The 13,628-nt window shown below is 38.5% G+C and overlaps 1 protein-coding gene across 1 annotated transcript; it reads left to right on the plus strand.

Moving 5' to 3' along the window:
- Nucleotides 1–577: 577 nt before the first annotated feature.
- Nucleotides 578–13,448, plus strand: LOC148427238 (proteolipid protein 2-like). Its single transcript, XM_088408555.1, has 5 exons — nucleotides 578–947; nucleotides 9,081–9,236; nucleotides 9,313–9,411; nucleotides 11,285–11,381; nucleotides 12,417–13,448. Exons 1-5 carry the CDS (start codon nucleotides 855–857, stop codon nucleotides 12,428–12,430), a joined length of 459 nt encoding a protein of 152 aa, XP_088264681.1. The 5' UTR covers nucleotides 578–854; the 3' UTR covers nucleotides 12,431–13,448.
- Nucleotides 13,449–13,628: the final 180 nt, after the last annotated feature.

Below are 13,628 nucleotides of genomic sequence, written 5' to 3' on the forward strand. Positions count from 1 at the left end.
TTATGTATAATAATAGATAAATGACTTCAAAAGAAATGAACGAACAGCAGGTCACAAGCGCTGACAGAACTATGAATCACAACTTCCAAGCACATCTTTAGAACACATGATGCTGCCTTCCTTAAATCCAGGAAATACAACTTATTTACGGTGCCCGGTCTCGTAGTTTGACTTACTGTTAACAGGATTAATTATTAAAGACACAAACTGTCAGAATGCATACATATACATAAGTGATAAGTAATCCTTCTTTGGTTAGCCTATTTAAATGATCATGCTCCGTAATTCGGTACAGGAATGCGACGAAATGTTGATCACTGACGTGTCCGGGGAAACTTGAAGGCAACTTGGCTACAGTTGCAACAGTGAATACCGTCCTATGAAACAGTACTATTTGAAATTGTTTACGTTATTATTTTGCATAACGCCTTTTCGAACAATCAACTTAAATCTAAAGTATGTTGTCTAAGTGTAATATATCCGATTTTTTTTTTTACATCTCGAAAGCTCAGCACGCGTATTGGAAGTTTCCAACTTGCCGGAGTTCCCAGTTGCTATTGAAGGCACCACAGTTCTCGCATAAAATTGAAAGCCAACGCCCCAAAAGTGACATGACAGCGCTCCCGCTCCCCTTTGCTCGCCTCCGCCCTTTCAAATCACGAAGTTGCTCGTCGCAGCAGTGCTGATTCCCGACTGACTTCTGCTAGTCGACTTCACCCGCGTTCGTTGTTTTAGTTTTGTGTGTTAGCCTGCTAGCTTGTGTGCGGTAACAGCGGTGCACTCTGGAACTTCTTGCCTCCAACTTTTTCTCGTGTTTGTCCTGACGGCTGCGGTTTAAGCTACTCCCAAGAAGAATGGCCGATACGTCCAATTCTGGTGCCAGCTGCCTGGAGAAGCTGAAAAGTTACGTGAGGACTCCAAAAGGTTGTATCCTCGCGGCAGAAATAGTAAGTGATTCAGACTACTACTCTTCGGCCTTAGCAACATAGAACACTTTTACTGACGCCTGTTGAGAAGATCGACTACTACAGATTGATTACTATTAATCAGTCATTTTTGGATCAGATATATATTGTTCGTTACCGTTGGTAAAAGACTACTTGCACATATTCAGATCGGATTGTGTACTATTTGCGTTGGTCATATAGGCTTCCTTTTCCTTTTAAACTTGAAGAAGAGTAGACTATTTTGTGGCGATTGCTTTGCTCATTGCCACGTTCTTGAGAAAGCTACAAGTTCATGTTACGTGTTGTTTTTTTTTGTAGTACTACTGTAGACGTCTTTACAAAGAACGCATTTTGAAGCTGCAGACACTGCAGATGTTTTTTTTTTCTCAGTAAAACATGTAAATTAAATGCTGGAGAAGAATCCTGAGACCATTGCAAGATAAACGAAAGAAAATAAGAGTACTTGAAAATGACGTCTCAATTTTTTGGTCAACGCTCCTATCTATGCCACGCTTGTGTAGTCAAAAGCACACCAGTTGACAAAAAATAATAGTATCTTTCATGCTAAGGAAAAATTGCCGGTATGTTGCGGTGGGCCATGATGTATTTTTCCAGCGTTTTTTCTCATCTCCCATTACACATCCCCTAAAAATTGATAGGCCGAGTTTTGAGATGAAAAGTGAAAATTTATCAAGGGGATTTAGAATGACCAAAAAAAAAAAAAAAAAACCTCACAATGTGTCAAATGTTATAAAGTTGTTTTACAGTATTAACATAATTTTGCATTCACAGCAAAGCTGCACAATATATTGCAAATACTGTATATCAACAGTGCTATAATGGCATATGCATATCGCAAACGTGCAATAAGTTTCATGGAATTTTACACTTTTATCTGACTTTGACAAGTCTGATCCAACCATAACCAGTGGGTGTAGTTGGTTGTACAGGTCCCTCGTATAAAAGTCTAGCTCCCGTTTGCAAGCATTTAGAAATGAACACATTGTGCCGTTTTTAACCATTACCTGTTTTGACAACCTAGTATTTTTTTTTAGCCTCCCAGTGTTTGTCTTTGAATGCTTTGCCTTTGATACACATAGAGCAAAGACCCAAATTGGGTCAAATTGACACCTGGGGTTTTAATGGCATTATTGACACAAAATAACTATCACAATTTAAGTAGATTAGAATACACTGAGCATGAAAAATTGTCATGTGTTTAGATAGTAAATGCCACTTCTTTAGGCAAAGGTTAAATATGTCAATAATATATCGCAGCACGCTACGCCCAAATCGCATGTTTTTTGTTGTTTTTTTTTTTTGCAAGATCATACAGCCCAAATTAATGGATCACATTCTTGTCTGTTTTAATTTTTCCTCACAATTTCAAATATTTCTCACATAACTTCCATTCGATGACATTCTTTGATTACATTCCACAAAGAATGAAGAATTCAGCACACACCTTGGCTGAGCTGCACTATTATGTTGGCACGTTGCTGACTGTGGCTGTTGTTACCATGACAACCAGGCTGAAGCTACTGACTTGATTCACGCCTTGCAGGCTGCTGAGTGTGTAGCAAGCGGCCATTTGTAGATTGTTTTCTGTTGTGGTGGCTCTGTAGAGTCATGCATGAGGCACATGCAATGGGATCTCCGTGTGGATGCAATTATGCTTATTCACAGACACATTGTCCAGAAATAAGCAGCTAATACAAGATTTAGTGCGTTAAATTTTGACATTATGAGCATATGGACTTTGAGCGTTTTCAGATAACATTCATGATAACATTTCACATCAGAGCCTTTTATTTATATTTAGTTGGCGCATGCCCGAGGAACACATGGCAAATCTCCGCCTTTAACATTAAATTTTGCAGACATTATCATAGCTTTACATTAGCTTCCCGCTACTACCATAGCTTTACAGAAAGTGACTCATTCACTTTTCGAGAGTTCCACATCATCGCCCTTGTTTGCAATCCATCAGCTAGCAATATTTACTTCCACTCTTTTCGGTGTCAATCAAGCACTTTGTAATTCTACCACCAGGGGGCAATGTTTCTGACATATTTGCATGACAACAGCTTATGCTTTTTCACCCTAATATATTGTTTACCAGTGTGAAATGGCGTTGAGTTTCTCACCTGATTCCTTATATATACTGTGTTAGTTGTCAATTGAGAACCATTTTGAAAACTTGGCAAAACATTTTAATAAATTCAGCTTGAAATGACCGAAAATGACATTTTGACTGCTAATTGATTAACATTTGCTTAAAAGTAAACAATGTGCTTGGTTCCAAGTAGGATTAGGCTCCATTTTTTTCATTGGCTTGCACTTCACAAGTAAGTTTATTATTTACAATATTTATTTTAATTTATTATTATTTGTAATTATCATTCCTTGAAGCCTTGTTTATATACTGCTTGTTTAAAAAAGGGCAATTAATAGTCATGTTTGACTTAACATGATGAATAATCTTGATTGATATTGACCAAAATAATTGTGATTATTATTTTGGCCATAATCGTGCAGCCCTATGCGTAGTATAAAATATGTGCATTGTATTTTTTTTTTTCATTTGTCAATTTGGTTGTACCGCTGGATTATTTTCTTGTTTTGTACCACTAAATAAATGAATAGATGAATTAAAAACTATATTTCCCAATTCAAATCAACAGAACATTATGTGGATGTGGAAATCCTCACTTTGAGATGTTCTTCAATCTGGAATGAAAAGCATGTGGTGTGGGGGTTGAGGGATCACAAGCAGGGGTGAAAGGTTTCCGCTTGCCACCTCTGCTTCCTCATTTGGCACTATTTTGCATTGCCACAGGAGTGAAAAAGATGCAACTCCTTTACGGAAAGTGACTCATTCACTTTTCGAGAGTTCCACATCATCGCCCTTGTTTGCAATTCATCAGCTTGTCAGCGCAGCTGTGCGGTCTGATCAGCCATCTCGCGGCGCCTTGTGAAATGCCGCAAATAGAAAGGGAAGAACATTTCTCCTCCAGCGAGAAGTTGCCGATCGTAAAGTGTGGGGCCCCCACCCACGCCTCCTTCCCTTTCTCCACCTCCACCCTGATAGTCAAGAAGCTTAGAAAAAAGGCTCTCGGGCGGAGGCGCTCAGGTTTTTCATCGGCAGTCAAGGCGCAAATTCTTTGTCGGCTGAGGAGTTTGGGCTTGGGAACAAAGACGGAGCTCTTGGCAGTGTGACAATTCGCAGCGCTTTTGTTTATTCCGCTAGCATCCAATCATGCGTGTTGGTTAAGTGCTCAAGGAAGTAATCTTCAACAGTGGATGGCTAAGATAGTGTGCACTGCAGTGAACAGGAAGAAAGATATTGCGCACACATCTTACTGCCTGTGCAATCCATGAAGCATGCACATAACTTGTTTATATTTGCTCCATGAAGTTATACTAGATTCTACGTGTACAATTCAAGGCGTATGTGGAAATTTTAAGAGGGTTTCAAATATATTATAATGCTGTGACAGTGACTCTACATTTTTCTTTTCAAATGAAAAGCAAATTACTTGCAATGTGAAACAACTTATTGATAAATTGTCTTAATGTGATTCCTTTTTAAAATATTGCATGGCTTCATTTTGTAAAGTATTATGCGAATGTTCATTTCATTATGATACAAATGTTTGCAAAGACATATATGGCACAGCACTGTTATTTATTATTTAATCTGTTTGTTTATTTTTCTTTCATTTCATTAATCTATTTGTTTATTTTCATTTAAAAAAAGCTTTGTTGCTTAGTATTGCCCTACAGATGGAAAGGTGTATTCAGACTAATTTAGCCATATCTGGACTTACATTTGTATTCATAATATAGCTGTCTGTGGCAGTGAAGGAGTTAACTCAGTCATTGACAGCCTAGTAAAAATAATTTTTTGACGTCCATAGTCATCAATGGTACTGAATGAGTTAAGGGCAGATTTGCGTGTTGTATAAAGCGCATGATTTTTGAAATGTGGAAGGGAAGCGACCATTCTAACGCTGAACCTCAGAACTATGACTCAGAGGTGCTAACCAATGCTCCATTGCATGGTCTCATCTAAAAAGTAACAGATTTTTTTTTTTTTTTCATCAGTGACTTGCTGAAGGAACATAACTTTCCATCTTATGCTGAACATATGCTTTTATATTTAGTGAGTTTCTGCAATTGTTGAAGGGGAGGAGCAGGTGGAGGGGGTCAGGCCCAAAAGTGACTTCCCTAGCAACCGTTGCTGTTTGAGGAGCGGCGCTTGACTCTCTCGTATCTGCTAACTATAATTAGCCAACAATCCACCGCAGCTACCCTAGGGTCACTGTGGAGGGGGGAAAAAAAAGGCATCTCATTATAGCGATGACGCTTGGTTGGACCTTTCCAAATGGGCGTCGCGCCATCAGATGTGCGGCTGCGCCGGCAGCATGAAGGTGTCAGCGTCTCTCAGAGGCACCCTTGTTCCCAGGGAGCCTTGTAGCCGAGCGGCTCAATCGGGATAAGGCCTCTTTTGTGCGAGGCCGCGTAGGACCTCAAGTACTCCCTGTCCCTCCTCTGAGGCAGCCTGTGCCAGCCTTAGAACGCGTGAACCAGCGCGGCGGCGTGCGCCTGTAATGTGTACATGCGCGTGGTGAGCATTGGCGGAGTCAGTCATGCTGGGGTGGGTCATATGGCTAACCCTTTCAACTTTGAATCAAGCAGTTAAATTCACTATAAATACGGTTTTGTAACCACTCACAATCGAACAAAGCTTTACCGTTCGGCCATTTTGAAACGAGTGAGGCCAACCAATAGCAGACCACCATCTCCGTGAGGAAACGCCGACCAATAGCAGGCCAGAGTTGTAGTGACGCGTTGCATGGATCCAGTATGACGGGCAACAGAAAATAAGTGCAATTACCTAAAAATGCCTGCAGATGGAGACGAAACCACACAAATACAGCCAACCCCCTAGGGTCATGACAGTTGTTTTTGTCGCAAAACCAGGAAAATACCATAGAGGATGAAAAACCTCAGTATTCCACATTGCAACATGGAAATAACGTAAGCGAGGGACGCTGTAACACGGGGATCCACTGTATATCATATGAAACTATTTCATAAGGTCATTCTGTGGACCTCACATTCAAAACAAAGCAAATCCAACAGGGAAGTCAACCCAATATGTTCTATTTGCCATGACTATTGATTGACGGGTCCATTGAATGACTTTATTAACAAATTTCATCAAGTATGGTTAAGAACGTAAGGTTATGGTATCGATTCAAATGTAAGAAATAATTACAGTGTTGTATGCCGATGTTGTAAATGGTTAGGGAACATAAAGTTAAAATTATCGGCAAATATTGTCCACTTGGCCAATATATGAAGGTCCATAATCAGACCATAGTTTACAAACAGCATTCTGCTTAATGTTGCGTTTGTGAAATATTAATTAGGCAGCAAATTCCACCCTTTTTATCTTTCTCAGCGTGTGTGTATTTTGCCACTGACTGTCTCTTGAAAATTTCATCACAATTACTCAGAGCTCAAGTCGCAGCCAAATAGCAGCACACTTGTTTTCTGAGTTTTGTCATCTGACATTTGCAAGCTAAGGCGTGATTGATCGTTACCTGAATCCTGAGCAATTGTCATGTCATTTTTGGTTCAGAGCAAGTGGCAAAAGGGCTGCTCCCTGAGAAAAATAAAAATGGCTGGGTTTTGTGATTATTTGTAAAACAAATTGGGATTTTTGGTTGTGTGAAGTAGTGAAAGATTAACGGTGAAAAAATGTATACAGCGCATAAATTTCTTCTCGAGTCTATTCAAATGATTTAAATGATGGGGTTTGAAAATGCTTGAAAACTCTGATCCATGTTTGAATGCACTCGCCCACGGCGCTTGACAATGGTTGCATTCAACGTGAGCCTCTTGTAGGCAGCCGTCTGTGTGTGACTTACGATTATTTTCTTTCCAAGCGGGCAGCACTTTAAGGGAAAAGATCCAAAAGAATGCAGGCCTTCTTTTACCCTCATATGGGAAAATATGAGCTTTGATTGAAGATGAGTGTCAAGAGTATTCTAGAGTGTTCCCCTGCTTGTGGGAACTCCGCAGACAAGAATGCAGGGTTCCAAAATATGGTTTGCAGGCTTCCTCTTGGAGTGCGGTTCATCGCTAGTATTGCAGCTCAAGAATCTTTTTTTCTGCCCCGGTTACCCTATTGTTTAGTATACACTGTCAGGAAGAAGTCAAGCCAACCACAGCAACAAGTGCGAACGCCATGCGTGACACTAACATGCTGCTGATGCGGGCAGAACTTCAAAATAAACCTTCCCTTGCCATAAACGTATGGCACACTTTTATTTTGAAATAGATCCTGACAGCATGTTGTTTCGTAAGTGCTAACTTATTTTTCTGTCGCCAACTTTACCTTTTCCTGAACTCAAGTTTAATTTAATTATTATTAATTAATAATTATAACGTGCTCTTTTAGCAAGTAAAAATATCTACTGTGGTTTTGACCTAACTCCATTTCATTAATCAAATTGGAGATATGGTTAAAAGCCCACTAATGTTTTAATACCAAAGCAGAGGTGCCAAAACCGGGTTCTCGAGGGCCACTATCCCGCATGATTTCATTTTATTTATTTTTTTAATGTTTCTGTCCGCCATCACACCTGATTCAAATGATCAGATCATCAGCAAGCGCAGCGGAAGCCTGTGTTGTAGGACAGAAAAAAAAACAAACAAAAAAAAACGTACTGGAGAGTAAAATAGTTTGCTGCTATGTTGTTTGAATTCACGTAAGGTACAAAAAAAAAGTTGATTTAAAGATGTAACATTTTAGTTGTAAGTGGAGGTATTTCAGTGTGTTTTGTAACCTAGCATAAACATATACCCGTGTGTTTTTTCTTTTCATCCTAATATACAATTATTCCATGGCTGTCTCCCCCTTTTTTTCTTTTTAATTTTCCTAAGCACAGCGTTTCTAGTCAAGTTGTGCATGTTTTTAGGAATAAGAAGGCCACCTCATTTTGCTCAACGCTTGACTGTTCTACACCATAGAGTTTTAATGTTGGCCATACTAAAACACTTATCTTTCCTAGTTTAAAGGAATAGAAACACTATATCTTTTTATAAATATGTTTGTGTAATTCAGAAGTGTTTTGCAGTATTGTGAGATTGAATAAGTAAAGAATTATTAATTCTTAAAGTATAAGACGCATGCTTTTCCCAAAAATAAAAGCTTAAAGCTTTATGCTTTTAACTTTATACTTTACCTATGTGTCCTATAAACCAAAACTTAAAACATTGTTTTTTTTTGTTTTGTTTTTTAAATTCGGACCATTTAAGGAAGATTGATCTGTCAGCCAGATAAGCTGAGTTTTAACACATAGATACACATTTTTCTATTGGAGGTATTCTTACTTAAAATAATTTATTACCATAGCGGGACGTGCAAGAGGGCAGATGCCATTTGGCTGTTAGCATCAAGTGCCTGTTGCAGCAACTTGTGTTAGCTGAGGCAGTTATGGCATCTTTTGGCATCTACACACAATCACAAACTTGGTGAAAAAAGTAGATGTGCAACTTCAGGTATTTATGGTAAAATGAACTTGAGCTTTGTCACAAGGAAAAGGGAAAAACAACTGTTTCAAGTGCATTCAACATTACACTGGTGAGGCGTTCACTGACCGCTCATGATGTGGAAAATCTGATACACACTTAACCCACAACAAGAAAATATGAAGAGTTTAGGAAGATGAGATTTATTGTTTTGGTATAGTTTTTACACTGTTCCCAAAGTGTTGGTGGGTCTTATACACGGTAAACATGGGAATTACCAAAATTTGACCCCAAAGTTAAGGGTGCATCCTACACACAGGTCCGTCATATATGTGGTGAATTATGATAAACGTTTTGTTTTTGTCTACTCCTTCATGTGTGGATAATCTGGCCGCTAGGGGGCAGTAGAACGTGCATAAGGATATGCAAACTGTAGAAATAATAAACAATTAAGCAGCCAATGATATCTATATGCTAATTTGTCTGCTTGCTAATTTTACCTTCTAGCTAGCAAACTTTCCTAAGGTCTGCGGTGCAATTAAATGCAAAGATCTGACGCCTGTTGTGGTCCTCGATCCACCCTGGCAGGTCATCAGCTTCATCATCATCATATGCTACGCGGCATCTCTGTATGGAGGCTACTCAGCCGTGGCTATCTGCGAAATGATCTTCGCCATGGTCTTCTTCGGCATCTTCATGATGGATCTGGATAAGCAGTTCCAGCTGGTCAACTGGATGTGGAGCGTGAGTGGCAAGAGCGAGACACCTCCGCAGCCGGCGCATAAACCTTACCTTTCTCCTCCTCTTTTTTCGTGCTCAGGATCTGTTCCGGGCCGGCATTGGCGCAATCCTTTACATCATCACTTCACTGGTGTGCGTGATTGGAGGAGCCGGGGACGGCGCGCGCATCGCAGGCGGGGTCAGTCAATCTGGTGCACAATTTAAGACCACTTCCTCTTTTTTCCTAAACATACCATATAAATTCCTCTGTCCATTGTTCTATCAAAAATGATTTTTTTTCACCGACTGCAGTAGATCACTGAATTTTGTTGTTAATGATGATTCGGTTACCGGTTTTGTCAAACAAGCAAATATGTTGTTCATTGTTTCTCCAAGTAAACGTTGAAGTTTGCAAATGTCTTATTGTGATGCCTTGGTTGAGAACCAAACAAATCTGAGAACATTCCCTGTCAAGAAACTGGAATTCTAAGCGTTTGGACAATTCTAATAGACAACTAATTTGGTAATCATTTATTTGTTGTTTAATTGTTTTGCATCCTTTTAAAAAATAATTTTACGTCTTGACAAATTACAGTTTGATTCTTGTTTCATCCTTTGGCTGGTTTAGAGAAAAATAATCCGGAAGGTGTGAATTGTTGGAATGTGTTCTCGATTGAGAAAACTACAAGTAGTTGAAGGATGGAAAACCATGGAATAAGAAAAATGATATGAAAAATGTACACATTGTTGGTCAAGTGTGGAATTATGGGAATGTTGAAAATCACAGCCAAGGTCAATTTAACAAGCGGGACATTTTGAGTTTTGAGGAACAAACCGAACTCTAACCTGGTCACATACCCTCAGATGACCGAAAAATTTTGTTGGTAAAAAATCTGCAATACTAGGGATTGTGGTAATGAAGACCTCACAAGTGAGATCACAAGTTGAAATGACTGAGATGAATGTTTAGAACTTAGAATGGAAACAAATCTTTCAATTCCCTACTGTGAACGAATGCGTCAAAAATGTTAAATTGTTGGAAAACGCTCAAAGTTAGGAATGATGACTAATAGCCCTGGAAATGTCAATTTATTTATGTATTTTTGAGCAAGTTGATGTCGGAATCATTTGAATCAGTCAGGTCATGTATAAGAAACTGAATGCAAACACATGGAGAAATAAAAATAATGATAAAATAATTTGTCAATGCTGAAATTGTTCACCCAATGTACCAAGAATACAAAAAATCCATCCACTGCATTTGACTTTCAAGTCCATTCCAAATTGCTATTCAACTTAGCTCTGTAAAATTATATTCAACAAAGAGTTCAATCTGTTTGTGTCTCAAAAAGTTGTGTGGTGACATCAGAATGACACTTTGATTATGGGCACATATTAGATGGCGTAGCTGAGTACATCTTTTCAGTTCTTAATTGAATTGACTGTAATAAGCAGCAGGATGCTAAGCTAGTAGCTTTTTGAGATTTCAAGATATTCGCACGTAATCTTTGGACCACAGGGAAGGTTTTACGATCTGTGTTTGTCATAAACTTTCAAATGCAAATACAAGCTGATTCAATGGGCGGAACTGCCGCTGCATGTGACTCACCGACGTAACAACGCTGAGGTAAAAACCCAAGCGAGTGCGTCAACGATGAAAGGGTTGCACGAGGAGCAGCAGCGTGATGTCTCATTTACCGTACATTACTACGCACAAGGATGAGGCAAACATACTTCTGAGTCATATAAAACACACTTTGCTTCACTCACGTTAAGGTCAATATATTTTCGTGAGACCCGACCTGTTCATTTTTGTCCGATATTGTGGATATTTGTTTCTGATCTGCAGCTTTTGAATCTTCTGTGGAAAGTCTACTTTGCGGCTAAAGACTTATTTTGGGTTTTTCCCAACTACGTTCCGTTAAAATGTCCAAAGCCATAACAATCAATGATGCCAAAGCACGCTAACATGATGATTCGAATAACTTTGGAGTCAGCCGGCCGACCATTCCATAGCAGGTGCACCTTGCTGCTATTTGCTTGAGTTAATTGGGTGCGCTCCTCTGTTTCAGGTGTTTGGCTTGATTGCCGGTCTGCTGTTTGCCTATGACACGTACACCATCTTCTTGCAAGTCAAGAGCACCAGGCAACATACGGCAGCCGCTACCGGTGAGAAAAACTCAATGCTGGATTTGACTAGGATGCTCTGTTCAGTCACATTTATTTGCTTTTATTGAGAATTATTACAGGCATTGGATTTTCTATCTCTTTAATAGTGGCAGTCAGCAAAACCACATATGTACCTTAAATTGCTTTTTCCAATTAAAATATTAGATTTATTCAGTATGTCACAATAATTTCACATGTTTTTAACTGGCCCAAAATTAACGTAGAGGAATCACTGCTTTGTTGTAAATAGTGTTTTTTTTTTTTTCATATTAGAATACTAGTCCTAATATGTAGCTAGGGACTTTTATAATGACACGCAAAAATAATATGCAATAAATTGTAATATCGTTCACTGTTTCTCAAGCTTTTTCATTAATTTACTCACTGTCAAATATTTTTTTTCAGCTTAAATCCTCCAACCAGTGCAAAGCATTTTTAATATGAAAAAACAAGCCTTAAATTGGAGTACTATTTTATGAGTGAATCAAAATCAGAACTCATGTAACCTGTTTTATTTCTAGTGCGTCTTTCTAAAAATGGTCTCAAATGGTTTTGCCCATATGTATAAATCTTTGCAAAATAAAGGCATTTTGCAGAGAACTAATTTACCAAGTAATTTGCCCTTCATTTAAAAAAGAACTGCGTTGTGTTCTCGTCACCGTATTAAAAAGTGTTTTAGTAGATGTGTTGATACCTACAGAAACCTTATTAAAATCTTACATACTGTTTCGCCTGAAGTGCTTTGACATACGGCCGGGGCTACGTAATTGCAGCCCCATTTGTGAACCGCTGATATGGTGTAATGCAGATTCCAATTTTAGAACCACTGCATTAGACATATGTACATAGATACGTGCCACTTGAAACTATCCCTATATGCTCATGAACCGTAACTAGATATGCGCACTAAATAGGAAGCAGAATGGGAGGCAGCCTTATGCCCTTCAAAATGTATGTGCAATAATATATATATATATATATATATATATATATATATATTTTTGTTTATGTGTGTATTTTTATTTTTTAATTTAGATGATGGAGTGTAACCGTGCCAATGTGTCAGCACTCAGCGGAACAAGAAGATGGAGGATGGCAGAAGAGGGGAGGGCGACAAAAGACTGTAAAAAGAACATGTTCAAGTTCAAATTGGTGTCCACACCAAATTTTTTTTAAATACATATTTGTTTTTTTACGAGCCGCGCCTAAGAGGAGGATGAGCACGATGCTGACGTTGCATCACCACACATCTGTGTCTGCGCGTTTAACCGCGATGGGAACGCGACTCACAAGCGCAAAACTCAACATTGGATCATCAGCTAAAAAAGGGAAACGTGTAAGTGATAGACCATGTCAAAGGTCAACCCCATCTGCCCTCCAGCAGCTCGTCTTGTCAATTTCCATTTTTATTGGGACTACTGTAGTTAGTAGTAACCATTTTGTTTCAATGTATATGGGTGCCTTAGGTGTTATTTAACATCCTAATGATTAGCCTTATGTGCTTTGAGTTTGGTTTTTTTTTTTTTTTGTTTTTTTAACTGTCATTCAGCCTGTTGGTAATTGATATCCTTCACTGTGTGGTCATTTGAGATTCCACGATCCGAACTACTTGAAGTCATCTACCTGCTTGGATCTAGCAATTTTCATTTTACCTTTCAGAGGTTTTTTTTTTTTTTTTTTGAACTGCTGACATCCACTCACCAGGAAAAAAAATAACATTCTTGTGTGTCACATTGTAACTTTGTGGTTCTACGTTTTCAGAAGCATCCCTTTGTGTTTAATGGCTAATGTGGTTGTGTCAACAAATCCAGCCTAGTCAGTAACCTTCCATTCTTTTTCACGTTTGCATTGAAGCTCCCTGTGTCCTGCATAATGACACATGAAGAAAGCAGTCATGTGACAATGTCACATTTTTTTATTTAATTTTTTTCTACCTGTATCCTTAATTTCTTGGTGATTGGTTTGTTTAAAAACAATAAACATTGCCATTGTGCTTTCTACCATGTAATTTCACCATCTAAAGCAGCTTTAGCTTAGGGAAATAAAAGCCATTTTTACAACAACAAATCCTTTTTCGTTTAGACTGGATTCAACAATATAGTACAAAATGAAAAACTGAGTTCTCACAGTATATTTTTTTAATTTTTTAATATAAAGACTAGCACAATTTGTCTGGTGTGCAAAACAACCACTGAATTAAATTGAACTGCAATCACAATTTTTTTGTTTTGTTTTTAAGTCCAAATG

This window comes from Hippichthys cyanospilos, chromosome 2 (genome assembly GCF_059441005.1).
Source record: "Hippichthys cyanospilos isolate Australia breed blue-spotted pipefish chromosome 2, RoL_Hcya_1.0, whole genome shotgun sequence".
Taxonomy (NCBI): domain Eukaryota; kingdom Metazoa; phylum Chordata; class Actinopteri; order Syngnathiformes; family Syngnathidae; genus Hippichthys; species Hippichthys cyanospilos.